The sequence below is a fragment of the Podarcis liolepis genome, assembly GCF_965112155.1.
Source record: "Podarcis liolepis genome assembly, chromosome: Z".
NCBI lineage: Eukaryota > Metazoa > Chordata > Lepidosauria > Squamata > Lacertidae > Podarcis > Podarcis liolepis.
In genome coordinates, this window is record NC_139570.1 from 41,204,386 (window position 1) to 41,230,197 (window position 25,812).

Genomic DNA, 25,812 nt, shown 5'->3' on the forward strand with positions numbered 1-25,812 from the left:
ATAGTGAGAAGGTGGGGAGGGGTATTACTCAGAAGGGTGATGGGAATGGGAGATTGGCAGATAGCTGAGATGAGCCTGTTGACGACTCTTAACGACTGTAATAGGTCTTGCAGGAAAAGGCAAGGGGTGAGAAGGTGAGAATGAGATAAGAATCCAATGTCTCTGTTGAGACCAGGTCTCTCCATGGTTTTAAGTTTGGTAATGAGTTGCAATTCAGCAGCTTCTCTTTCTAGTCTATTTCTGAAATTCCTTTGTAGTAAAACAGCTACTTTGAGATCTTGTATAGAATGTCCTGGGAGATTGAAGTGTTCTCCTACTGGTTTCTCTGTTTTGTGATTCTTGATGTCAGATTTATGTCCGTTTATTCTTTGGCGTAAGGTTTGGCCTGTTTGTCCAATATAGAGAGCTGAAGGACACTGTTGGCATTTGATGGCATACACAATGTTAGACGATGAGCAATTAAATAGTCCCGAGATGGTATGTGTGATGTTGTTGGGGCCAGTAATGGTGTTGTCCGGGTGTATGTGGCAGCAAAGTTGGCATCTGGGTTTATTTCAGGCTCTGGTGCCAGTGTCCGTGTTAAGTCTGGTTGTAGTATTATTGTGTGTTAGGAGTTGTTTAAGATTGGGTGGCTGTCTGTAGGCAAAGCTATCTGCCAATCTCCCATTCCCACCACCCTTCTGAGTAATACCCCTCCCCACCTTCTCATTATATAGAAGGATCTGGCAACTTCTGTTTCAGTGTATCTGAAGAAGTGTGCATGCACACGAAAGCTCATACCAAGAACTAACTTAGTTGGTCTTTAAGGTGCTACTGGAAGGAATTTTTTTATTTTGATATTTGATGTTAGCCGCCCTGAGCCCGGTCTTGGCCAGGGAGGGAGGGGTATAAATAAAATTTTTATTAGTTACTTACTATCCCCCAGCTTCCTAGTAAAATCCTCCTTCCTGTTGTAGTTTATTATGTTCTGCTTTTGTTACACTCTAGTGCAAGAATTATTCTATAAGCAGTAATAATGTAGCAACGTTGGAACAGTATCACAGAACTACTAAAAAAGGGGAAGATTGTGTGGACAGTCCAGTATAAATCCATGGCTAGTACACAATACTTACATCAATGACATGTTGCAGACTACTCCCGTGAAACTCTACTACCTGCCTGGACTGGCCCAAAGACAGCTTTCCTTTTATCCCATGCAATTGTCTGGCTAAAAATGCCTTGTGCTCCCGAGCTTTTAATGAACAATAAGTGGTTTTTATTGCCTTTATAGTTTTGCTGATTTTTCACATTGTGTTGCTGTTTCCTCCTTGTTAGTATGGTAGCACTTTGCTGTTTTTAATTGTATGTCACCGCGGGAATATTTGGAAAGGCAGGACATAAATGTCTTAGTTAAATAAAACCTGGCTATGGTTCAGCTCCTAATTCCTAACCCCTTGCTGTATTTGACAGGACACAATCACTGCTCTTGAAGCCCTGACCGAATATTCCATCCTCGTTAAGCGGCTGACACTGTTCATGAACATCAAAGTGGCCTACAAGAACCATGGGGATTTTCATCAGTACAGGCTTACAAAAAACAATTATGTTGGCAGGTCTGTGGAAGTAAGTGTATGAATTATAAATAACAAGAAACCAGGACCCAAGGTACTTGCAAGAACCAACCTGTGGTAATCCGTGGTCCAGGAATAGCTAGCCTTCCTTTTAGAAAATGCCATAACATGTGTTCTCCACTGGTTAATAGTTAGATGTTATTTTCTACAGTAACCTGCAATTCCAATGAGCGGTCATCTTAAGTCCTGACTATGGAAGATTTATTTATTTCATAAAATTTATAAACCACTTAATTGTAAAGAAAAACCTAGAGCAATTTACAAATCAAATAAAACAACAACATTGCCTATTGTTATTAGATCATATTAATAGATGGCTGTTTCAAAACAGCTATTGAAAACTTTCAAATAATAATTAAAATCAGTGATGCTAAAAAAACACAACAGATTAAAATACTTGTAAGCATTCTTCATATCTGGTTAGGCTTGTCTAAACAAAAATGTTTTTAGCAGGTTTTAGCAAAAGAGCATGGGGAAGGTGTTTGCCTGGTGTCAATTGGCAGCGAGTTCCAAAGTATGAGTGTGCCACACTAAACATTGGATTTCTTACAACATTAAGATGGAATCATTGATCCTTGGGGACCCTTTTGAGTGCCTTCCTTGAAAGGGTCAGTAATAGATCCATTACTGAACAGGCGGTAGCATATCTGAATGTTGTAATATTTCTTAGACCTGCTACCTGCTATAACTGTTAACTCTTAACTTTGTTCCCTTTGTTCTTCTGGGGCTATGATTTAGTATTTTTAATGGGTTGTATCCAATATCCATGAGGAGGCTGCTGTTGGGCCAATACACCAGGCAGGGCACATGCTTGATGTGTTCATTGCTGCAAGTGAGTGTCTCCCATGTCTGAGAAATGGATCCGTTGCCTACCTGGATGGGGTTGTGCTCCCCTTGATGGAGCAGGTTTGCTGTGCTTCTGGATCCAGCTCTGTCACTGGAGACTTGGTAGCCTCAGTGGATAGAAGTGCCTTTAACCAACTGCAACTAGTTCATAAGCTACAGTCATTCCTGGACTGGGAAAACCCTTGCCACAGTACAGTGGCACCTCAGGTTAAGAACTTAATTCGTTCTGGAGGTCCGTTCTTAACCTGAAACTGTTCTTAACCTGAAGCACCACTTTAGCTAATGGGGCCTCCCACTGCTGCTGGACTGCCAGAGCACGATTTCTGTTCTCATCCTGAAGCAAAGTTCTCAACCCGAGGTACAATTTCTGGGTTAGCGGAGTCTGTAACCTGAAGCGAATGTAACCTGAAGTGTATGTAACCTGAGGTACCACTGTAGTTTATGTGTTGGCTACTTCAAAACTGGACTGCTGCAATGTGCTCTGTCCGGAGCTTCCCTCGCGCTTGATGTGGAGTTAGTGCAGAATGTTGCACGTGATTGTTGACAGGAGTGAGGGCTTGTCAGTGTATAACACCTGTGCTCAGAGATCTGCACAGGCTGCCAATTTGCTACCAGGCCATGTTCAAGGTGTTACTATTAGCATATACAGTCCTTAACAACTTGGAATCAGTATACCTACAAGATCATGTCATCCCCCATGTGCCCATTTGACCACCTTGATTAGCAGAAATGACACTTCTTCTTTTTTAAAAAAATAATATTTATTAAGTTTTCCAAATTAACAATCCAATAAAGGCCACATTAAAAACATTCCAAATTATACAATAATCAAGCAGTCCAAATATTAAGGCAAATCATAAATCTTTGTTTGACTTCCCAGGCTCTTAGGTCGGAGGATTGCGATCATCTCTCATTTGCACTGCTTTCTTAATTAGTCCATGTGGTTCCCATAAATCAATCCAATGTCAATCCTTCATTCGTTTTCACAGCCTCTGAGTTCATACAGCAAGCGAGTTATATCAAAACGATATGTTTCTGTGTGGGTGATTATTTTCATCTGTGTCTTTCGCTTTTGATTCTTTATCGTACCTGTAATTATCCCTGCAGCACGTCCCAAAATGGTGGAAATCTGGTTTTCTGCCAATTATTTCAGGCATATGTCTAAATCTCTTCGTTTCATCTCATACCAGAAAAGATAAGCCTGTACTTTGGTTAGAAGCCTCAGTTCCCTTCTTCTGCTCTTGACACCCCCTTTCTGTTCCGACATACCAGTCCATAATTAAGATTAAGAATCCTTTAACTCCTCAGTGGCTGATCAGTTAGCAGAGCAGTTTATCTCCCCTCGCTAAGAGCATGGCCTTTAATTAAGTTCGAATTATCATCTTAAAAACAGGAGTTCGTTCGCTCATGTGGCGACTTTGGAGAGTTGCCAAAGAGACACAAGGTGTTTTCCACCCAGTGCCACCTGCCCCCTCATATTGGGGGCAGGTGTTGGGCAATCTGCAGGTGAAGCTGCCCCCACGTTCCGTGTGTGTGTGTGTGTGTGTGTGTGTGTGTGGTTGGAAGAATGATTACTCCCATCTCATCCTCAAAATATCCTGTGTGAAATGGCTCAGATGCAAGCCAAACTGGAAGTCAGAATTGACACTTCTACATGCGCCACATTTTACCCGTTCTACATTTATAAGACCTTGATTGTTTTGAATGGCAGCACCTGCACTTTGGAATTCCCTGCAACATTCTTCTTTAGACAAGCCTACCCAGATGCTTAGATAGTTGAGCTAATTTAAATCTGTTTTAGTATTTTAACTTTTGTATGTTTTTAAGTAGGGTTGTAAATTTCTCTCAATGTTTTTTTAAATCATTTTTTAAATCACCATCCCTTCTATTTCCAATGTTAAAATGGTGCATTGCTGCTTCTGTGGCTAAAACAGCACCACTAGGACTGGGGGAGAAATTTGGTTTGGTTCCCATTTAAAGGCAAGCCTACCTAATTTGCACTTTCTGAGAATGCATGAACTGAAGTGCAGCCAAATGCACGTACTGGGGTCAAGTATGCATAAAAATGGCATATATTAGTTCAATGCATTTTTGTATGTTATTTTATTTAGGAAAACCGCCTTGCAAAAATGTGTGGATATTAGGCAGAACCAGATACAAATATGTGTCTGTTAGAAGTAATTTGCATTAAAATTTGCTGATGAGTTATCATGAAGACTTTTTTTAAAGCCCCCACACTTAATGAGGATCTAATTTACACTAACATCATTTTCTGCATTATTTTTTTTACGTATCCAGGCTCCCCTGAATGATGACTTAGAGGTTCGCACAGGCAGCAACACCGGCTTAGCAACAGTGAATGTACGTGAATTAAGCATTTTGGGTCACTTCCAGATGACCTGTTTGCTGAGGACTCATCCTGTTTTTGTTTGCAGGGAGAATGGATGACATTGGCTATTTAATGAAGATGTGTTCTGGTTTGTTTTGGGTGGGGGAGGTTAGATTACCATGTGCCAAATCATGTGTAATCTCAACTTTCCCAGTGCATTTCCCAATGTCTTGTTGAAAAAAGTCTGATATTTTGGAGGAAGTAGGTTTGTGATGGAAGGCCTCTCCCTCAACTATAATTGTGAAATGTGAATTTACTGGTAATTTATTTGTACCCCATCTGAAAACAATGAGAGTCTGGAAGCACCTATAGAAAGTGGGCTCCAGAGAGCAACCTATTGGACCTAAATACTGTAAATGAACTGAATTTATTTAGGTAAGACTCGCTTCCATGAATAGATTGCCTTAGAGGTTCACTCTTCATTGGGTCTGAGATTTTCACACAAATTATGGATAGATTCTTGGATGCCAAATACTTGGCTGGTGAGTTCAAACTCTCTTAAAATGTAATTTGAGTTCTGTTTTGTTTTTAATCTGGACTTGTACAGGTGAGGAGCGTATATTATAAGATCAGCACCTCTGAAGATATTTGTAACTTTGAGCTGAAGATTGCTATCAAGTCACCATCTGGTGAGAAAGTAATAATTTCTGTTTTAAAGTGTTTTGGATTATGCTTTTATCATAAGCCACCCGGACAACTTTTGTCTATAAGCATCATAAATAAATGAAGGTATGGGGGAAATAAAATAATTCATGAAGAGACAAGAGACATTTCAGAGTTTGGACCTGGTAGCCCCATACTTTAAGGTGGTCGGTTGCAAGCAAGGTCTTCTGAATTTTGAATTGAATTTTGAATTTTGTATCTTACCCTTTATCTGAAGAATTCAGGGTGGTTCTTCTGTACTCTTTCATCAAACTGTGAAGAAGAAGGGATTTTGCTACAAGCGTCTTTTCTCATGTTGCTTGCATGAATAAGTTCTTTTTTCTTATTCAGACTATTTCTATATGGCTTAATATGTAAAAACATATCTGAACAGTGTGCAGAAAGCTAAAAACTATGATGTTAAAAAAATACACAATAAAGCCATTAATACAAATTAGTAATAAATAGGTACAGATAGCATTTCTATCTTCCTTTAACACACTTCTCCACCCAACACCTCTCCACCATCCACCTTGGCTCTCACCCATGGCTCAAAGAAACTCACCGATCACCTGTTCCAAATTCTCACAAGAAAAAAGCTTCCCAGAATCTGCTGGCATCACCCTAGTCTCTCCCTCTAGGTTTGCTTTTATGGGCAGGTACCAAGGCAGAAGGTGCTTCCTCAGGCTGCCCACAGCTGTGTCCCATTCAGCTGGGCGAATTTCTCAAGGAGTCCAAAATATGGTAAATCTGACACCCATCTGCTCACCTTTCTCTGATCCCTGCACACCTCTCCTGTTCCAGGAGCTGTACCTATCTCAACTTCTTCTGCCGATCTCTTGACTGTATAGAAGCCTATTCCTAATTTGCCAGTGATCTCCTGACCCTAATTTGAAATTTAGGGTGTGTGGGGTGGGGGAAATAACATTCCAATAGCACTTCCTTTTTAAAATGGGATTTGGTGTCCTCAATTCTGCATTGGAGGAGTGTATTTGTGTTCAAATTCCATAAATCAAGACTAGGAAACCTAAGGTCCCAGGGCCAAATGCAGCCCACCAGGCCTCTCAGCCTGGCCCTTGAGACTCTCTCCAGGTCACACCCCCATCACCAGCCTTGTTTCACACCTTTAGTGAGGCGGTTGGACTCCATAATCCTTGGGGTCCCTCCCAACACTACAATTCTATGATTATATTCTGTGAGTGTTTATGCCAGGTTTGAAGGTGTCCTTGAATTCTGATAACTCTTTCTACTTGCCTGAATGAAGGTGTGTGAATATGTGTAGAACATACCCTAATGTGCAAAAGTAAAATTTTATATTTGTTGTTCCACTCACTTTTGCCTTGGCCTGCCACCTAGCACTGACATGTGGCCCCCAAAATGTTGTCCAGATAGGAATGTGGTGCTTAGGATGTAAAGGGTTTCCCCACACCTGCCTGAGTGATGAGCACCTTCTGAAATCCTGGTTTGAACTGCAGGGCTGTATATTATTATTATTATTACCGGTATTATTATTATTATTATTATTATTATTATTATTATTATTATTATTTTATTTTAAACCCCGCCCATCTGGCTGGGTTTTCCCAGCCACTCTGGGCGGCTTCCAACAAAATATTTAAATCTAAAGTCTGTTAAACATTAAAAGCTTCCCTAAACAGGACTACCTTCAGATGTCTTCTAAAAGTTTGGTAGTTGTTTCTCTTTGACATCTGGTGGGAGGGCGTTCCACAGGGTGGGTGCCACCTCCAAGAAGTCCCTCTGCCTGGTTCCCTGTAACTTGGCTTCTTGCAGTTAGGGAACCACCAGAAGGTCCTCGGCATTGGACCTCAGTGTCCGGGCAGAACGATGGGGGTAGAGACGCTCCTTCAGGTATACTGGACCGAGGCCGTTTAGGGCTTTAAAGGTCAGCACCAACACTTTGAACTGTGCTCAGAAACGTACTGGGAGCCAATGTGTTGTTGTTATTTTAAAAAAGCTCAGACTTTGGAACTAATTAGTTTCCTCCAGTTGAGTGTACAGAACCAGGACTCAGGGTTGTTGTAACCATTTAGAAATCTGTGTACTGGACAATGGATTTGAAAAGCCTGGGTAAATACATCCTGCTGTTGCATTTGCAGAAATGAATATCGACGGGAGGAGCTCTTCCTACAGCTACTTGGATGAAGCAAAGCACTTGACGGCCTGTGCAAAGTAAGTCCAGATGAGCCAAGAGAGCGCCTGTCACTCTGTGTGCCAGTTGTCAGAAATGCCAGGGTAGGGTGGTTGGGAAACAAGTGTCTTATTTTGGATTTGTTTATGTACTTCTGAGTTTTGCAAGAGCAACACTGAGGCTAGAAAGGAAGAGGCTAACAGGCAGTGCGACCCTCTGAACTGGTTATTCATCTTGGCTGTGAGTCCTGGAAGACCTGATCCTTTCTTTGCAGGCCTTTTCCCACCTTGCCTGGGAGGGAGGGGCCCTGACTGACTCCAGCTACAAAGGCTGAGACTGCCGAACAGACTCTTGGGCTGGGGGTTTTCATGTGGAAGGGGGCTGTTGCTGTTATTGATATTACTTTTTTGTATCTTTATTTTAGAGGTTATGGTTTATGTGAAAATGTTTGATGTGGCTGTGTACTTTTTGATCTTTTATTTATTGCTTACGGCTATTTTTCTTACATTTGTAATTACATAATCCCCCCCCCCCATGTTGTAAGGTGCCAGGTACCTTGAGCATGGTTGGAACTATGGAAAGGTGGCCTACAAGTAAAATGTTTGTGTGCATGTATGTATGTTTGTATATAAGAAGGCAGGAAGGTGGGGGCTGGCTGAGGACTGGCCCTACTACTAGTCTCCATGTCAAAGGAGAACACATGGAAGAATGATTGGCAGCTGTGGTGTGTGGTGAAATAGTGAGTGGAGCCAAGAATGCATGACTTTTGCAGGGGGTGGGATGGGGGTCTGTTGAGAAAGACAGGCGGTTAAACAGGAGTTGAAGAGATGAAAAGATGGATTAATTATAATGTTGGTGGTCAGAATAGCTGTTACAGAAGGGTTAGGGATATTAGATCGATCCATTCTTTTTGAGTCTTAAAGTAAAGGTAAAGGGACCCCTGACCATTAGGTCCAGCTGTGGACGACTCTGGGGTTGCGGTGCTCATCTCGCTTTATTGGCCAAGGGAGCCGGCATACAGCTTCCGGGTCATGTGGCCAGCATGACTAAGCCACTTCTGGCGAACCAGAGCAGCGCATGGAAAAGCCGTTTACCTTCCCGCCGGAGCGATATCTATTTATCTACTTGCACTGTGACATGCTTTCAAACTGCTAGGTTGGCAGGAGCAGGGACCGAGCAACGGGAGCTCACCCCGTTGCTGGGGTTCGAACCGCTGACCTTCTGATCTTATATGATTGCTTATTCTGGTTTTCATTTTCCATTTAGATATATTTTTACTGCGCTACATCCATATAAGTCTTACTCAGATTGAAATCAATGGGCATGACTAACTTCGTTCCATTCATTTCATGGGCTCTAGTCTAAAACTTGTTTGGATACAACACCACTGATTTTTGAATTCATAGATTTGTTCTAGTCTGGGGAACCTTTAGGGCTTTCTGCCACCCTCCATGAATTGGAAACACATCCATTAATGTGCCCAGTGTTGGACCTTGGCACACCTGTCAAGAACCAGCTCAGCAGGATAAGTACGTGTGTCTCCCAAATGCAGCAGGGCTGGCTAGCCATATTTTTTTAAGTCAGCATAACCGTTAAACCAGAGAGGATGTAGCAGAGATCATTACATCCCAAGGGTTACATCCACTGTTAGTCCTACATGGAGTAAACTTGTTGAAATTAATAGTCATGACTGATTTGGGCCCATTTCAGTAGGTCTATAGGTAGAAACTTAGTTGGATACATCCCAAATCATCTAAGCCAGGGGGCCACGAACCTTTTTGAGTGAGTGGGCGCATTTGGACTTTTAGAGAGTGTTATGGCAGCAGTCACAAAATGGCTGCCATGGGGAGCATGGCATAATAGCTGCCACAACTAAAAGAGCGGAGAAAAAGACAGGACCACAACATAGTGTGGGTATACTCCCTTTGCCCCTGCATATACACTTGCCATCTATGTGCTTCTCTATTCAGAATGAAAGAAGGTAAGTATCTGATTCTGGCATGAAAGCTGGGCATGTTTAAGTGGGTGTATTCAATGGAAGGGGTAGCTGGTATTCAGAGGCATATTAGTAATGAATAGGTAGAGGGTGCATGTTGGAACCAGAGTGGGAGAAGGTTGTTCTCTTCATGGAATCAGGGTCTTGTTCTGCTTTCACCCTGTGTAGGTACAAGCCTATCAGAGGAGAACCCCAGTCTGCCTCCTCCCATGCCGTGATGGATATATCTCTTATCAGTGGATTGGAAGCAAACACAGAAGACTTATCTATTGTAAGGAAGGTGGTCACACCTGTTAAATAAATAACAACACTAGAATAGCTCTGCTGGAGGCCCGTCTGGTCCAGCACTCTGTTCTCACAACAGCCAACCAGATGTCCCAGTGGAAAGTCCCCAAGCAGGACCTGAGATCTCCCCCTACTTGTGATTCCTGGCAACTCTGACTCTGGAGGGAGAACATGGCCATTGTGGCTAGTAGCTCTGCAGTCCTGTGCACCATGTTGTCCTGGGGCATTGTGAAAAATTTAAAATGGCAGCATGTTGTCACTTTCCACTGCCACCGGGTAACCCCAAGTCTGGGGATCCTCCAGTGTAAGAGGCGGTCCATCAGGCAACCTCTTGACAAGGCCTTTCTCAAGCTGAAACCAGCCCAGTTCAGGTTAGATTACCAGTTTAACATGACAGCCATTTCATGAAAACATGCAACCCAATTCCACTCGCACCATCATAGCCTCTTTTTACGGCTTTCTGCTATAGAGTCTGTGCTTTTTTTCTGGTAGTATGCTCTAGTATGCACTACCAATACCTTTTCCTCCCCAGGGCTGGCTGGAATGCAAGTGTCCCACTCCCCAAGGAGTGTGAGAGTGGGCGACACAGCATGTGACACACTGCCCTGCCCTGGCTGCTAGCCGCATGTGCCCTGGTTGCCTCGCTGGCAGAGCTCATGATGGTTGTGGCGGGGCGGGTGCAGGCGCTGTCACTGAGTACTGGAACTATTTTTCCCTAGAAAGAAGGCACTGTATATGTTAATATAGTTGTTCTTGTGGTCACAACCAAAACTAGTTGCTGAATTATCTCTCTCTCTCTCTCCCTGCTCAGCTTGCGAATAACATTGACCAGTTGATTGCAAGCTATGAGATAACCAATGGACATGTTCTGGTGCAAATAGACTCGGTAGGTTCTCTATGGCTTCTCTGTCCTTTTCATTAAAATAAAATGTTTCATCGGTTATAGTCATTTTCCAGTTCTTCTGTGCCAGGGCTGGATCTTCTCCTAATTCCTATCATGAACCAGTATCTCAGAATTATCCACCAAGTTGTGCAACTGTTGTAGGGGGAAACTGATTTGGGCAAAAACATAAGTTTTTGATTTTTTAAAGTGTTTTTTTTTTGATAAGGCTGGTCCACTTCCCAGTGGGTGGTGTTGCGGGCAGGCCACGTGGCCTCTGCACTCAGCGGGGGCTGGGCTAAGCCCCCTCGTCATTAGAGAGACACCAGCCACATCACGGCCCCCAGCCAGCAAATCTGGTTGGCTGGGGGGCATGGCTTACCCCTTTTAAACAGCTGTGTGGCGGGGGGATCTCCCTTCTGGTTCTGGCTTCCGCTGATCTCCTGCCCTCTTTTCATGTGTTCGTCATATTGGCCTTGCTATGGACCTCAGTTGGTCGCTGTTGAGGGGCCTGGTAGGAATTTTTCCACTTGGCAAATTGGCACTGGCCATTTGGTTTTCGTCACAACTTTTGTAAGGTTTAGTGGTTAGGTAAAGGTAAAGGGACCCGTGACCATTAGGTCCAGTGGTGACCGACTCTGGGGTTGCGGCGCTCATCTCGCTTTATTGGCCGAGGGAGCTGGCGTACAGCTTCCGGGTCATGTGGCCAGCATGACTAAGCTGCTTCTGGTGAACCAGAGCAGCGCACGGAAATGCCGTTTACCTTCCCGCCGGAGTGGTACCTATTTATCTACTTGCACTTTGACATGCTTTCAAACTGCTAGGTTGGCAGGAGCTGGGACCGAGCAATGGGAGCTCACCCGTTGTGGAGATTCGAACCACCGACCTTCTAATCAGCAAGTCCTAGGCTCTGTGGTTTAACCCACAGCGCCACCCACGTCCCAAGGTTTGGTGGTTAGGCATTGGTAAAAACCTGGTTTGGGGGAGGGGAGGTGTGGCCATCACCTGCCCCTCCATTTAAAAGGCTATTCCATTAAAGGAAGCCAGGGGTCGTGGTTCCTGTCCGAAGCCCAGGTGGAGGTTAGGGCCATGGCACGACCTTCTGGTGACCCTGGGGGGAGCTCTGAGTTGATGTACATCAGGGGTGGACAACTCCCAAGAGACTGCGATCTACTCACAGAATTAAAAACTGGCATTGATCTGCCCCCTTTTGGGGGGTTCAGGTCAAAGTTGTTGAGCTTTTTTAGGTAGGAGGAAAGCACAGATTTTTGTGAATTCAAGCCTAAGCTGAAGGGAGAAAGAGCTTACTCGCTGAGTAAACTCCATCTTCTGTTCTGCAGCTCATGCAACAATGGTGGGCAGGGCAAGATTCTATTTTACCAACGCTAAGGAAAGGGACCCAGCGATCAACCACGATCGACCAAGACCTCCCGGGGATCTACCAGTAGATCATGATCGACCTGTTGGACGTCCCTGATGTACATCAACAGGGCTCCCCCTACTGGTGGTTAACCCTTGTGAGACTTCCTGTATGGCGTGCAGGAGTCAGATATACCGGTAGTCAGTTCAGTTCCAGTGCCTAAGCCAATACCACTCACATTCTGCAACCTATAAAGTTGTGGCCTAAATTTTGCCCATTAACCCAATACATTGTCCACATTATTCAACATAAGGGGGAGGCCTTGGTGTCTTGACACGCAACATTGTTTTACCAGTCTGGTGTTTGTTGCTTGGGAGGAAGGGTAGGGTTGACTTGTAATTCATTGTTATTATCATAACCATCATGCAGTGTATTATTAATAATTAATTGTGATCTGTTATGCCAGGTTTCCAAATCTGCATAGAGCATTCTTTCAGGTATCAAAAAAGGGGAATAGAGGACTGAGTTTTTCAGGGTACTGAGGCATCTTTCCTAACCAGTGAAAACCAATGGCTAGAAACTTTAAAAACAAATTAAAATCGTGCCAACGACTGAGATACTTGAGGCCAGACTACAATGTGATGCAAGCTGGCTATGACCGGATATCCCAATATTTCCCACCTTTTACTCAAATGCAGTTGCAGTTTGTGTTCCAAATTGCAGTGGCAGGGGGAGAGGTGCTTAGGTTTGCCCGATTTGCACTTAAGTCAGACCATGGCTTAGTGCAAAAAGTGTAGGCTCTGGAAGAGAAGATCATGGCCACTTTGCTTCTCCCTGGTCATTTTGTTGCTTGCACTATTATGCTGAGCTGAGCCGTGGGAAGGTCCATAGCTTGGTGGCAGAACCACCCAGAGTGGTTGGGGCAACCCAGTCAGGTGGGTGAGGTACAAATAAAAGTAATAATAATAATATTTTTTTTTATATCCCGCTCTCCCCAGCCGAAGCCGGGCTCAGGGCGGCTAACAACAATAAAATAGTACAACATTCTAAAATCATTTCATTATAAAATTAATTCAATTCAAATTGATGGCAACCATTAGGCTAAAGTTCTGTGAAGATTGCCAAGGGAGGGAGTCAGGCTGTGCCCTGACCAAAGGCCTGGTGGAACAGCTCTGTCTTGCAGGCCCTGTGGAAAGATGTCAAGTCCCGCAGGGCCCTAGTCTCCTGTGACAGAGCGTTCCACCAGATCGGGGCCACAGCCGAAAAAGCCCTGGCTGTGGTTGAGGCCAGCCTAATGTCTCTGTGGCCTGGGACATTCAGGATGTTTTTGTTTGAAGACCGTAAGGTCCTCCTTCGTGGGACATACCAGGAGAGGCGGTCCCGTAGGTACGAGGGTCCTAGGCTGCATAGGGCTTTAAAGGTTAAAACCAGCACCTTAAACCCGATCCTGTACCCCACCGGGAGCCAGTGCAGCTGGTATAGCACCAGGTGAATGTGATCTCGCAGCGAGGAGCCCATAAGGAGTCTCGCCACGGCATTCTGCACCCACTGGAGTTTCTGGGTCAGTAAGATGATGATGATGATGCAGAAGGTCCAGGCTCTATCACTGTTGTCTCCAGATAGGGCTCAGAAACACGCGTGCCTGATTTCCAGGGGATCCACTCTCAGGCAGTGTGGACAGTATTGGGCTAGATGGACCTCCTATCTGACTCTGTATAAGGCAATTTCCTGAGGTTGCAGTTTAGCTGTCCCATACAGCATGTGGTTAGTTTGGAGAGAGCTAAACCATGGGTTTGGACAACACACCAAGCCATTGCTTAGCTCAGCACCAACCATTCAGAGCAGATTTGGGGAGGGTGCCTTGATGAGGTTTCATTGTAAGAATGGAAATCCTTATACTAATGGAAAGAGTGATTTGGATACTGCCCTGTGCTTGTAGGGAGGATGTTTGTGTGGAATTAGCGGGGGGGGGGGGCACATTGCCCTGCATGGTGCCACCTTTTTGCCATACACCACAAGTAGATTTCATTGAATTTTTTTTTGCAGGGGCTAAATTTACATTTCTTCCCCATGACTGTTTTGCATGAATGAACTCGGGCTCTCTGGATTTACAATGCAAGGAGACTGGGGGAAAATAGGCCCCATGGTTGTGGGGAAATTCCTCAAGTCAATCCATCCTAACTTGTTTTCTGTTTCCAATAAGATTCCAGCAAATGAATTTCTGTGCATTGGGTTCCGAGTAACAGAAGTATTCCGTGTTGGAATGGCAAGCCCAGGAAGCTTCACAGTGTATGAATACCACACCCCTGGTAAGGAGACAGTTCCTCTAAGCCAGAGCTTTCCAAACTGTGTGTCACAACACGTTAGTGTGTCGGCTGCAGTGTGTAGGTGTGTCGTGTGAATGCTCCCTGCTCTTCTACCAGGGCTGGAAAGGAGTTAGTTTGTGAAATATACTCAGAGTCGGGTGTGGATTTCATGCTCATTATTCAGCTCATAGTAGCGAGGAATGGAAGTTCCCCCAAAATGCCTGCTTTATATACATTATTTACACAATGGGCCCCACATGATTGGCTAATTCCGGGATTCTCCTGTAGGCCAATCAGGTTGCGGATTCACTTCCACCTGGAGCTGGATTGGGTGGCTCCTGTGGACCAATCAGACTGCTGCATTCTGGATCCCATTGTTCTAGGACCAATCAGACTGCTGCATTCTGAATCCTATTGTTCTAGGACCAATCAGACTGCTGCATTTTGGATCCTATTCAACTCAGTACATAACAGTTTGGTTTGCTAGTAAAACTGAATTACTGTGTCTCGAAATGATGCATGCCTAAAAAGTGTGTCACCAGCATGAAAAGTTTTGAGAACTCTGCCCTAAGCAATGGACCATTGCTCTATGGCAGTATATAGCAGGCTTTGGGTGCAAGAGGTCCAAATTTCAATCCAGGCAGGTCTTGGAAGGACCTCTTTCTGAAGACCTGGAGGACCACTGCCATTGAGTGTTGACAGTGCTGGGCTAGATGAAGCAGTGGTTTGACAGGGGTTAAGGCAGCTTCCCTCTGTTCCCTTTCCCCACTTGATCTTCACAGCTGGACTTGCACTAGTGCTTGCATCCTTGAGCAGCTGCCAGGACTCTGGCATCTCAGGAGGGTCCATCATTGATCCCTGCCCTGAGCCCTCCTGGAAATAAATTTGCCTGGCCCAGCTGCCCAAGCAGGTGACTGGGCTTAGCTGCCATTTTAATTTCCCACAGTGCCCTGGAGCAACACTATATAGAGGATATTACTGGGAATGGGGGCTGCCCCTAGCCACCTGGTGCTGCTTACACTAGTGCTGCCTCCGCTGGGTAAGACCATCAGAGGGCCAGCCCAAGGGCACTTGAGCCACACCTCTGTCATGTCTGAAGCCAGTCATGCACCAGTCAGAGTGGTGTGATCTCCAGGACCAAATGTGACATTACATTTATTGCACGAATGCAATTAATTACACAGGGTTCTTGGTTATGGAAATAGTTGCTATGAAGAAGTCGGGAGTGGCCATGGAGCTGTGGGGTGGGGGAGTTGAATTCTTTCCCTCTTTGTCATGATCGCAACAAAAATCTCCTCTCTGTAGTTGTTTGCTTTTCGTGGGAAGCAGCTCCCTTTGGTGTCAAGAGGAGTTTCCCCTGAAATGCAAACAGTAGCTTTGAAGAGGTGAGAGAAAAACTCCCCTTAGCCACACCACACTATTCCAAAGCTTCTCAGGCTTTTTATCTGCTGCTGTTTACATAACAAAAGACACGTGTGCTAATTGCAGTCATGTCCACAATTTCACATCTTATTTGGTCCTCATTAGGGCTCCGAATTCTTTCTGAGTTTCTCAGTAGAATTGCTCTGTATTCTTGTTTACATCTTGGCTCGTGGGACTTTGGCAACCACCACTCTCTTTCTTTCTGAAACTTTGATTTCCCACAGATAAACAGTGCTCTGTATTTTACGATCCTTATGGAGAAGACTCACTCGTAAGACTCTGTGAAGGGTTAGAGTGCAAATGTATGGAAGGTAAAAATGTTTCTCTGCAAATGGGGATGGAATAATTTGCCAGCTTTAGTTCTCTCTGTTTGATTTTTCCAATCTTCAGTTCAGTTTTCCACATTTCTGTAGCAATTTGCAAATTTTCCTTAAAAAAAACCCTAATAAAATTTCTTCAACATTTCTTCCAATAAACAGTTTTGACTAATATATTAGGAGAAATGGCTTGCAGAATGCCTTTTTGTATGTTATTTTCACTAATATATTCATATTTGTGCACATGTTCCCCTAATATATAAAAATACTGTTTGAATGTAGAACAGCATAGCAAATTTCAGATAAGTGCCCATTTTGAGGGTTGTCGTGTTTTGGTTCTCATATTGTTTTGGAAAGTGCAAATTTGATAAATTCAGCTTTAAATAAGAATGGAATCAAATATCTCCCTCACTCTACATGCAAGTAAATTCCTACTGACTTCAGTGTAACTCACTTCCCAAGTGACATTGCTGCCAGCGTTTAAACTGCTAATATATTACAGGATCGTGTAATGTGACTCATTGCATTGAGGGCCTTAGTGTGAAAGTGTTTCCTGCTGTTAATAGGAATTTATAAGTGTGAGCCACAACAAAATGTTCCAGCCAGCAACACCAACCTTCAAGCCATTCCATTCTGTTCCCCTCCCACAGTAGTAATTCAGCATTCCATGGCTGCTGAAGTCGCTCAGCCTTATTGGGCTGTTTCTTGAGTCACCTGTCCTTTAATTTGTAGGAAGAATTAAAGGATTCTCTTGGTTCGCTGAACTTGAACAACTTAAGCAGAAATTGGGGTGGGAGGGGGGTAAGGAAGTTGGAACAAGGCAAAAAGTTTCTTCTTGTGCTGTTTCTCTGTTTTGATCAAATATAGCGGAATGTGGCCGCATGCAGAAAAGACTGGATGGGTCTATAAGTTTCAGTTCTCGGAATGAAGCGGCATGCCAGAAGGACATTGCATTTGGTAAGATTTTGAGGGTTGGTGCATGCTATTCGTCCGTCCCCCCCACATATTTACTTTCAGCATTTTTACTCTGCCTTTCGACTAAAAAGGGTTCCAGAAAAGCTTTTAAAATAGTATGAAGGTAGCCCCTCCTGTCAGGCTCACAGTCTAAAAAGACACGACACACAAGGAGAAAGGAGTGGGAGGGAGGAGGGGAAAGCAAGCACAAGTTCTTCCAAGTTATAGTTATTAAAGTTACAGCCAGTGTCAGTGGTGGTTATTGCGATCTTGGGCTTGATAAAGAACAGTCTCTTCCCTGAAAGCACCCTTCCTTCATCAGATCCAGGAACAGAACTGGTGTTAATGACCAAGCCAGGAGCACAGGGCAGTTTGTCCCTCAGACAGCTGACTTGATGACAGCTAGAATCTGACTAGCAGGGCAGTGTTTTAAAAGCCACCCAGGAAGCTGGAATACAGGATTAGACAAATTCATGGAGGAGAAGGCCATCAATGTCTCCTAGCCATGATGGATATATTCTCCCTCAAGAGTCAGAGGCAATATGGGTTGCTGGGAAGTACAAGTAGGGAGAATTCTGTTGCTATCAGGTCCTGATTGTGTGTTTCCTGTTGAGACTTATGTGCTTGCCATCATGTCATCCACTGTGAGGACAGGGTTGTGGACTAAAGAAGAATAGGATTGTGGACTAGATGGGCCTACAACCTGATCTAGCACGGCTCTTCTTGTGTTTGTGTAATCATGGTGCCATGAAGCAGAAGAGGTACAGGCTGTGTCACAAAGAGACACAGTACCCTTCAGCACTTCCCCCTGTGATCTCCCAGTCTGAGGATGTGGGCCTTCATACTTGACTCAAAGGCTGAAGGCTCCAGCTCTCTGCTAGACAACACCCCCAACAGGAGTGAATCCTTGAGCTAGTAGGGCCCACTGGGAACTGTCCATGGTCCTGACTGATCCAACCTCTGTTTAAAGAGACCTGACCAGTCTGAGCATGCTCAGAAGAGGTTCAGCCTCTGTCCACATCCTTTGCAAGCTTCAAGACCCATGGGAAAGTATATTCTGCACTCCAGAGCTGCTGTAAGATTCTAGGTGGTAGTGTCTGGGTCAGCTTGATCTAGGAGACCTTCCAGTCTGATTTAGCAAGATAAAAATACAGTGGTGCCCAGCAAGACGAACGCATCGGAAGACGAAAAACTCGCTAGACGAAGGAGTTTTTCGTTTTCTTAGCCGCTTCGCAAGATGCATTTCCCTATGGGCTTGCTTTGCAAAACAAAGCTTGCCCCGCAAGCTCCGGGGATAGTGGGGAAGCGCAGAGCGCCTTCCCCTCTGTCCCCGGACCCCTTTTGAACCAAGGGGCGGCAACGGGGAGAAGCAATCTTCTCCCCGCCGCCCCTTGCTTTAAACAGGTCCAGGGACAGAGGGGAAGGCACGCAGCGCTTCCCCTCTGTCCCCGGACGGTCTCCATAGGAATGCATTGATTGATTTTCAATGCATTCCTATGGGAAACCGTGCTTCGCAAGACGAAAAACTCGCAAGAAGAAAAAACTTGCGGAATGAATTAATTTCGTCTTGTGAGGCACCACTGTAATTATCAACTGAATTATTTTATTTCTCAGTTAGGGCCTAATGATGCTCAGAACACCCCCCCCCCCATAAAAAATGGGATTGGAGCAACACTGGAGTAAAGGAGCAACACTGTGGTTTGGAGTTAGGTACTATAGTATGATACAGTGGCCTCAGATTGTGCCTGAGAATGTTTAAGAGCAAATTATGAGCACGGCGTTTCCGTGCACTGCTCTGGTTCGCCAGAAGTGGCTTAGTCATGCTTGCCACATGACCCGGAAGCTGTATGCCGGCTCCCTCAGCCAGTAAAGCAGGATGAGCGCCGCAACCCCAGAGTTGGCCATGACTGGACCTAATGGTCAGGGGTCCCTTTACCCTTACCTTTATGAGCATGTTCAGATCTCCAGGGCTGTTGCCAGCTGTAGTCTAGCATCTTGAGGGCAACATATTGGCTGCCTCCATTTTAGTGTGTTCTGGCAAGCATGCAACATGGAAATCAGGTTCAGATATTGTAAAATCTTACTGGCCAGTGATTTTGGGACCCTCAGGTGCAGCCTCCCTCCCATGTGAAAAAGGCAGGGCATTAAAAGTACTCATTTTCTTGTATTGCATTTGATTATCTTGGATACTCTGAAAAATATGGAAATGGTTGCACTCTTAGGGTTTCAGGCTCCTCTGCTGTTCTTGGGATTCTAGCAAATGCCCAAACTTTCCACCCTCTGGAGATGATCTTTAATTTTATATTTATATATGTCACCTGGTGTAATATTAAACTCAGGACAGTTTGTAATGCCAATTAAAACAATAAGATGTGTGGACTTCCAGGAGAGAGGAATAGTGATTCGGCTGTCTCTCTGTTAGCTCCTGCTGACAGAAGATAATTATTTAGTGATTGATAACAGTGAGACAGATAGTCTGACTACTAAATCACTCTGTAGTTAAGGGTGACCTGGGAGTTATCCAATAATTACTTTTAAGAGATGACTCCATATTCTATTTATTTGATTTTTGTAGTTGTTATTTTACTGTAATATGGGGAAATATTAATTAATTTTTTTTAAAAATCCCAATAAGATGTGCAATAAAGCAAATTAAATTCTGTAAGCAAATGGCCCAAATACCAACTAAACCAACAGTGAAAATTTAATGTCTAGTGTTTAAAATTCAGCAACCTTTCAGCCCTTTTAAATTTTTATTTAGAATACTTATATCCTGCGTTATAGCACCAGGAGGCTCTCAGACAACTTACAAAAGATCCCCACAGCAAAAGTTGCGCTCAAATCTGGTTCAGGAATATAAGTAACAAGGTGCCAGGATTATTTAGGGGGCGTTTCCTGCCCTAAGGCTGGTCTTCAGACTATAAAAAGAGCCCTGCTGGGTCAGTTCAAAGATCCCATCTAGTCCGTTCTCACAGTGGCAACCAGAAGCCCCAAAGGGAAGCCTGCAAGATGACCATGGGGGAATCCTGGTGTTGCCCTTTGACCTTTTCCTACTATGCATCAGAGCCCGCTCCTGTGGCAGTGGAGTGGAGCTGAACAACTGGATCCTCCTCAGCCCACATTGAAGGTAGTCCTCTTGTGACTTTGAATACAAAACTTAAAATACAACATTTTAAAATACAAACAATTACCGTATTTTTTGCACCACAACACTCACTTTTTCCCTCCTAGAAAGTAAGGGGAAATATCTGTGCGTGTTATGGAGTGAATGCCTGCGGGTGACAGGGGGGATCTGCTGCAGTCGTGAGCAGAGGATCCATGGTTCCCTTTCCTTCCCTCCTCTGTGGTTACAAAGCATGGATCCACATGGATCCTCAGGATTTTTGCATTGGGCTACTCCAAACTCACTGTCAGATCACATGTCTGTGGCCACAGCATGAACCACAAAAATCATATATCCACTATTTCGTTTAGAATATTTTTTTTCTTGTTTTCCTCCTCTAAAAACTACGTGCGTGTTATGGTCTGGTGCGTGTTATGGAACGAAAAATACGGTATTTAAAATCCCCAGGGGAACAAAAATGACTTAACTGGACTTCCATCATCAGGATGTCACAGATGAAAACATGCTGTCTGCTATTGATGGTGGGAATTGGTGATAGCAGCCTTCCACCTCTGCTCAGAGAAAATGCAGAGACTCTTACCGTCACTTTTAATGAACACACTCAAGAATGAACCTTTGTCCAGCATTGTTGTTACTGGTTTATTATTATTATTATTTCTCCTCCTCTGTAGTCTATAAAGTGAATATCCTGTCCTCCAAGCCAGAAGGAAGCTTTGTTAAATACACTGCAACTGTCCTAGATCTCTATAAAAGAGGTGAGAGCATTTGTTATCCTGAGCTGAAATGATTCCATTAAGATACAACGGGAGCAGCGAACCCTGTGGCTCTCCAGTTACTGTTGGAGTCCCAATCCCCATCAAGCCAATGGCCAGAGATTTGTTTGTTTGTTTGATTAAATTTCTATACCGCCCTTCATCCAAGGACCACAGAGTGGTTTACAATATAAAAACACAAAAACACATAACATAGTAACAACACCCTACCACCGTTTAGAAGGCCATAGATTGTTTAACTAGCCAAAGGAATGGTGGGAATCGTCATCCGTAATCTCAGGAACACAGAGCCTAGGGCTTGCAGATTGGAAGGTCGGTGGTTCGAATCCCCGCAACAGGGTGAGCTCCCATTGCTCGGTCCCAGCTCCTGCCAACCTAGCAGTTCGAAAGCTCGTCAAAGTACAAGATGATAAATAGGTACCACTCTGGCGGGAAGGTAAATGGCATTTCTGTGCATGCTTAGTCATGCTGGCCACATGACCCGGAAGCTGTACGCTGGCTCCCTTGGCCAATAAAGCGAGGTGAGCGCCACAACCCCAGAGTTGTCCGCGACTGGACTTAACGGTCAGGGGTCCCTTTACCTTTACTAATCTCAGGAAGATCCCCACCCCTCCCAAAGTATTCTATGAAGAGAGCATGAAGTCATGACCATTTCCTTCTCTTTTGCCCCCAGTAGGTGTGGGAAACATTTTTCACCCCAAGGGCCACCTTCCCATCTGGGCAGCCTTCTGGGGGCTGCATGCCAGGGTCAGAGGCAAACAGGGGCAGAACAATAAATATAAATTTTATCTTTGTGGTTCTGTCTTGTAGAAATGACAGAACTACTAGCTGGCCTTTGGGCTCCTTCTAACCTTCTATTTTTACTCCAGGGGAGGCTTTTGCTCAGAAGAACTCAGAAGTCATCTTTATTAAAAAGAATTCATGTGTCGATGTTCAGCTTAATCCAGGAGAGAATTACCTGATCATGGGGAAAGAGGCCTTGAAGATAGGAGATGGTGCCAATGCCAAGTAAGTAAGCTTGGATTTACAGTGCATGATATGTAAAGAATATGTTCGGGGCTTTTTTAATTTAGAGAAAAGTCGAGGGTATCTTATGTAGGTGGGGGTGGGGAGAAACCTAAGTAGGGATCCCAATAAATAGCCCAATGAAGAGGGGGTGGGAAATGGAGTATTCAGGAAGAGAACAGGGCTAGCTGCTTAGAAACCTGAACGGGATACTCCATTCTACACATTAGGATTGTAGCAGCAATATTTGGGATGATGGGGAAGAGGTGAGGTGGTAATAGTGTTATTTTGGAGATTACCCAAATATATTCTTCACCTCTGCATTGCAAGAGAAAGAGTTGTACCCAATGTCAGACTATTTCCATTATTTTCAAAAGGTCTACAGTTCAGTACAGTACAGTTCAGTTGGTCACAACCCAAAGTATTTCAGGGAGCAGTTGAAGGTGTTTTGGTTTTTTTGCAGACTGGGGTGAAGAGAGGTGGAGAGAGAAACCATTCATTTCAATGGGTGTTCTCTGAGTAGGACTTAATTGGTGACAGCCTTTAAAATGTATAAAGTTAAATGTTCAATGGAGATCTCTCCTTCCACAATGTATAGTACAGTTTTAGCATTGTGCCCTGAGCACTACCTACAGTAGAAAATAGACATGCAGGTTTTTATTTATTTATTTAGTTATGATAATAATTTTAGACTGCCTTTTGATGCAAAGAAGGCCCCCTACATGGTGTATGACCACCCTTGGAAACTAATGAAATTGCTAGAACAAATTAAGCATTAAAACAGAATGAATTTTTTTGCACCTGCGAGTATCTGAACACTCTTCAAAGACAGTCCCATGTAGTGCATCTTGCAGTAGTGTTAACTGTAAATGACCAAGACACACATCATTGGCCAGATCCATCAAATTTACTTTAGCAGTTTGCGTTCCTTCCATTATTTCACTTAGTTTAAAATGCCCCTTTCCTTCTCCCTTTTTTGTAGATACCAGTATCCATTAGATGCCATGACATGGATTGAATGGTGGCCTACTGACTCATCTTGCGCTTTGTGCCACGACTTTGTAGAATCAGTGGAGGAATTTGTGGAAGATCTCTTTCTCAATGGTTGTTAAACTACTAAAAAACTTTTGTGAACAGTCTTCAGACTGATCAAAGCTTGCCGGAACATGTTTTTTCCTATGGTTCTTCCCAACCTTTTAAACAAGGAGAGCTGTATCTGTCTACATATAAAATAGCACTTATTTTTCTAGGAAGTATCTGAGAATCCAGTTTTTGTGTGTTTATAATACAATGAGCTTAATATAAGTGGGTGGTGGGGGGAGGTGTTGCATGCTTCAGTACTGTGGACAATGTATAATATCCAATACATAATACATTGCCCAACATGGGACTTGTCCACACATCTGCTTGTCTCCTGCCTAGATAGCATAGGTCTGAATGGTTCTCCTCTTGCCCTGCTCCTTACATAGGGAAAAGCTGCTCTTTACCACTAAATCAGAGCAAAAGTCAATCTGGAGAAAACAAGGTTTGCCATTTGCTCCGACTGAGTGCTAAAGAGCAGTTTTCCTCAGGGGAAAGCAGTGGGACAAGAGAAAGTGTGGATGAGCCTAACAGTCCTAATAATTATCCTAATAATTCGCCAAGAGTCCATCTCTATTCCATATGTTTTCCTTCTGCATTCAAAAGTTATCACCATTCATATTTTGCATTTTGCTCTTTTGTTGTTGTTGCTAGGAATATGCATTGCAGCAGCTGTCTGGAGACATTCTAAGCCATTGTTAGCGTTTAGACAATAAATGGGACTTAAATCATAACGATCTTGTCTCCTTGATTTCAATGGATCTAACTTCAGCTAAGCAGCAGAGCAACCCTAATTATAGAAAGATGGTGTCATTTATGCCCTACTTAAGGTACCTTTTTTGTTGGTTAAGTTCCACCAAGGTGCTACATTATATGAGTGAGCTTAAAAGCAGTTGGTCTAGGTCTTCTTGCCCTGTCCTGCCCCTGCTATACCCCCAGAATGCCTCTTTCAGGGGGTCTTACACTGGTTTAAGTTCAGCTGGATAAGCCGGGGTGAGTGGCTTCCACCAGCCTATCTTCAGTTCAGCCGAGGTAAGTGACTTACACCAGTGTAGCCCTGGCTGAGTCGTGAAGCCCAGGAACCACCACCAACAATCCAAACTCACTTATCCCAGTGGATCTTGCTTTTGGACTGAGCTCCAAGTTGAGATCTAATCCTGTAAGACAGGGATGGAGAAGATTTGATTCTCCAGATCCCAATTCCCAGCACCCCACCCAGCATAGGTAATGATCAGGGACTTATGGGAGATGGATTCCATCAATTACATGGAGAGCCAACATTTTCCCATCCTTGCTGCATGGTCTACAAACTATGGTTTCTAGATCAGGGCCAATAACCCAGCAAGTGCTCCAAGCTCGTTTGGTCAGATTTGTTTATATGGAAACAAGTAAATTTGAAAAGATTGCCCTCCCAAAATGCCTAATACTAGTCCTTGAAGGCTAATGTGTGGCAAGCCACTTATTTCTCTCTGGGTGTTTTTTTTGGTTTTTTTTAAATTGGCTATTAAACCAAGATTACCCTTCTGGAAATGAATTGGTTTCCTATCTAGCTTTGTGTAACCAGAAAAAACCCCAGTGGACTATTAAATGGTTGACCGCATTCCATTTGGGCACCGTGAAGTAGAAAACTGTATGCACTTCAGGCTTTTACCAGGAAACTTCCCCCCTGGCAGATCATACTGTTGTGTGTCTTAATTTGTAGTGGCTAATCTGCTTGCTGTGTGACTAATGTGAGATGAATGAGGCAGCACAGCTCTGTGTGCGAGGCTCCACAGTCCCTATTCACAAATTGAGCTGGTGGCTCACACTAGCATAGGAGCCAACTCTTAGGGGCTGAGGTCCCTTCAGCCCCCCCCCCAATAAAATATTTGAGGGGGCCAGCCCCTCTCAAGTTGATGGGTATTGCCATTCAAATGGTGTTCATGCACTGCATCTTGACACAGATTATGCAGGGCGGGGCTTACCTAGCTCCCAAATATTTTATTCAAGTTGGCACCCCTGCATACTAGTGTCTTGCAAGAGAACTTCCGGTGTGCTGCAATAAGTAAGAATGATCAAAGCATCCACGTCCTGCTGCAGTTCTGCATGACTGATTGCCTGGGTCTGCCTGCAGTAAGCACTGCATGTTTGGTTGCTTGAGGTTTTCTGCCTTCTAGTCACCCTCCACAAGTTGCTGCATTTTTGCACGGGTTTAATTAATAAATAAATAATTGTCTTTCACATAAACCCCAAGGTGATCTATAATCACACAACTAATGGTAGGTTTTAAAACAATACAATTAAGCACCCAAGGCAGATACTTCCTTCCCCTCCACCAACCCAACTGGAAATGCTTGAAGAGACTCCTTGCACAAGTGTGATACAGACATGACCCCTTTTTTTAAAAAAATGTAACTATTAAAGAAGTCACATAACCATCTCCCCCTTGCGGGGTATCATTGCTATCTTCTCATACGTAATTTCTAGTCTTCAAAAGACCAAAATAACATCAAAGTTGGTGGGGGGGGGAATAAAAAGATTTCCAGATTACGTTTGCTCAGTAATGGCCCTTCTGATCCTCCGTAAACTCATGATGGGCAGTTGGTTTCACCCTAATAATAATAATAATAATTTATTTTTTATACCCCGCCCATCTGGCTGAGTTTCCCCAGCCACTCTGGGCGGCTCCCAATCA

The 25,812-nt window shown here is 44.0% G+C and overlaps 1 protein-coding gene across 3 annotated transcripts in view; it reads left to right on the forward strand.

The window, feature by feature from the left end:
- C5 (complement C5) overlaps positions 1-23,872 on the forward strand; it is a 72,877-nt gene extending 49,005 nt beyond the window's left edge. For all 3 annotated transcript variants that reach the window (XM_083485694.1, XM_083485695.1, XM_083485696.1), the window contains exons 30-41: positions 1,450-1,602; positions 4,755-4,817; positions 5,393-5,474; positions 7,605-7,677; positions 9,801-9,903; positions 10,729-10,803; positions 14,361-14,466; positions 16,110-16,196; positions 17,070-17,159; positions 20,952-21,035; positions 21,923-22,061; positions 23,041-23,872. In XM_083485694.1, the coding sequence (XP_083341820.1) occupies positions 1,450-1,602; positions 4,755-4,817; positions 5,393-5,474; positions 7,605-7,677; positions 9,801-9,903; positions 10,729-10,803; positions 14,361-14,466; positions 16,110-16,196; positions 17,070-17,159; positions 20,952-21,035; positions 21,923-22,061; positions 23,041-23,170 (1,185 nt within the window). In that variant the 3' untranslated portion in view covers positions 23,171-23,872. The remainder of the gene's footprint in view (positions 1-1,449; positions 1,603-4,754; positions 4,818-5,392; positions 5,475-7,604; positions 7,678-9,800; positions 9,904-10,728; positions 10,804-14,360; positions 14,467-16,109; positions 16,197-17,069; positions 17,160-20,951; positions 21,036-21,922; positions 22,062-23,040) is intronic.
- The last annotated feature ends 1,940 nt before the right edge of the window (positions 23,873-25,812 follow it).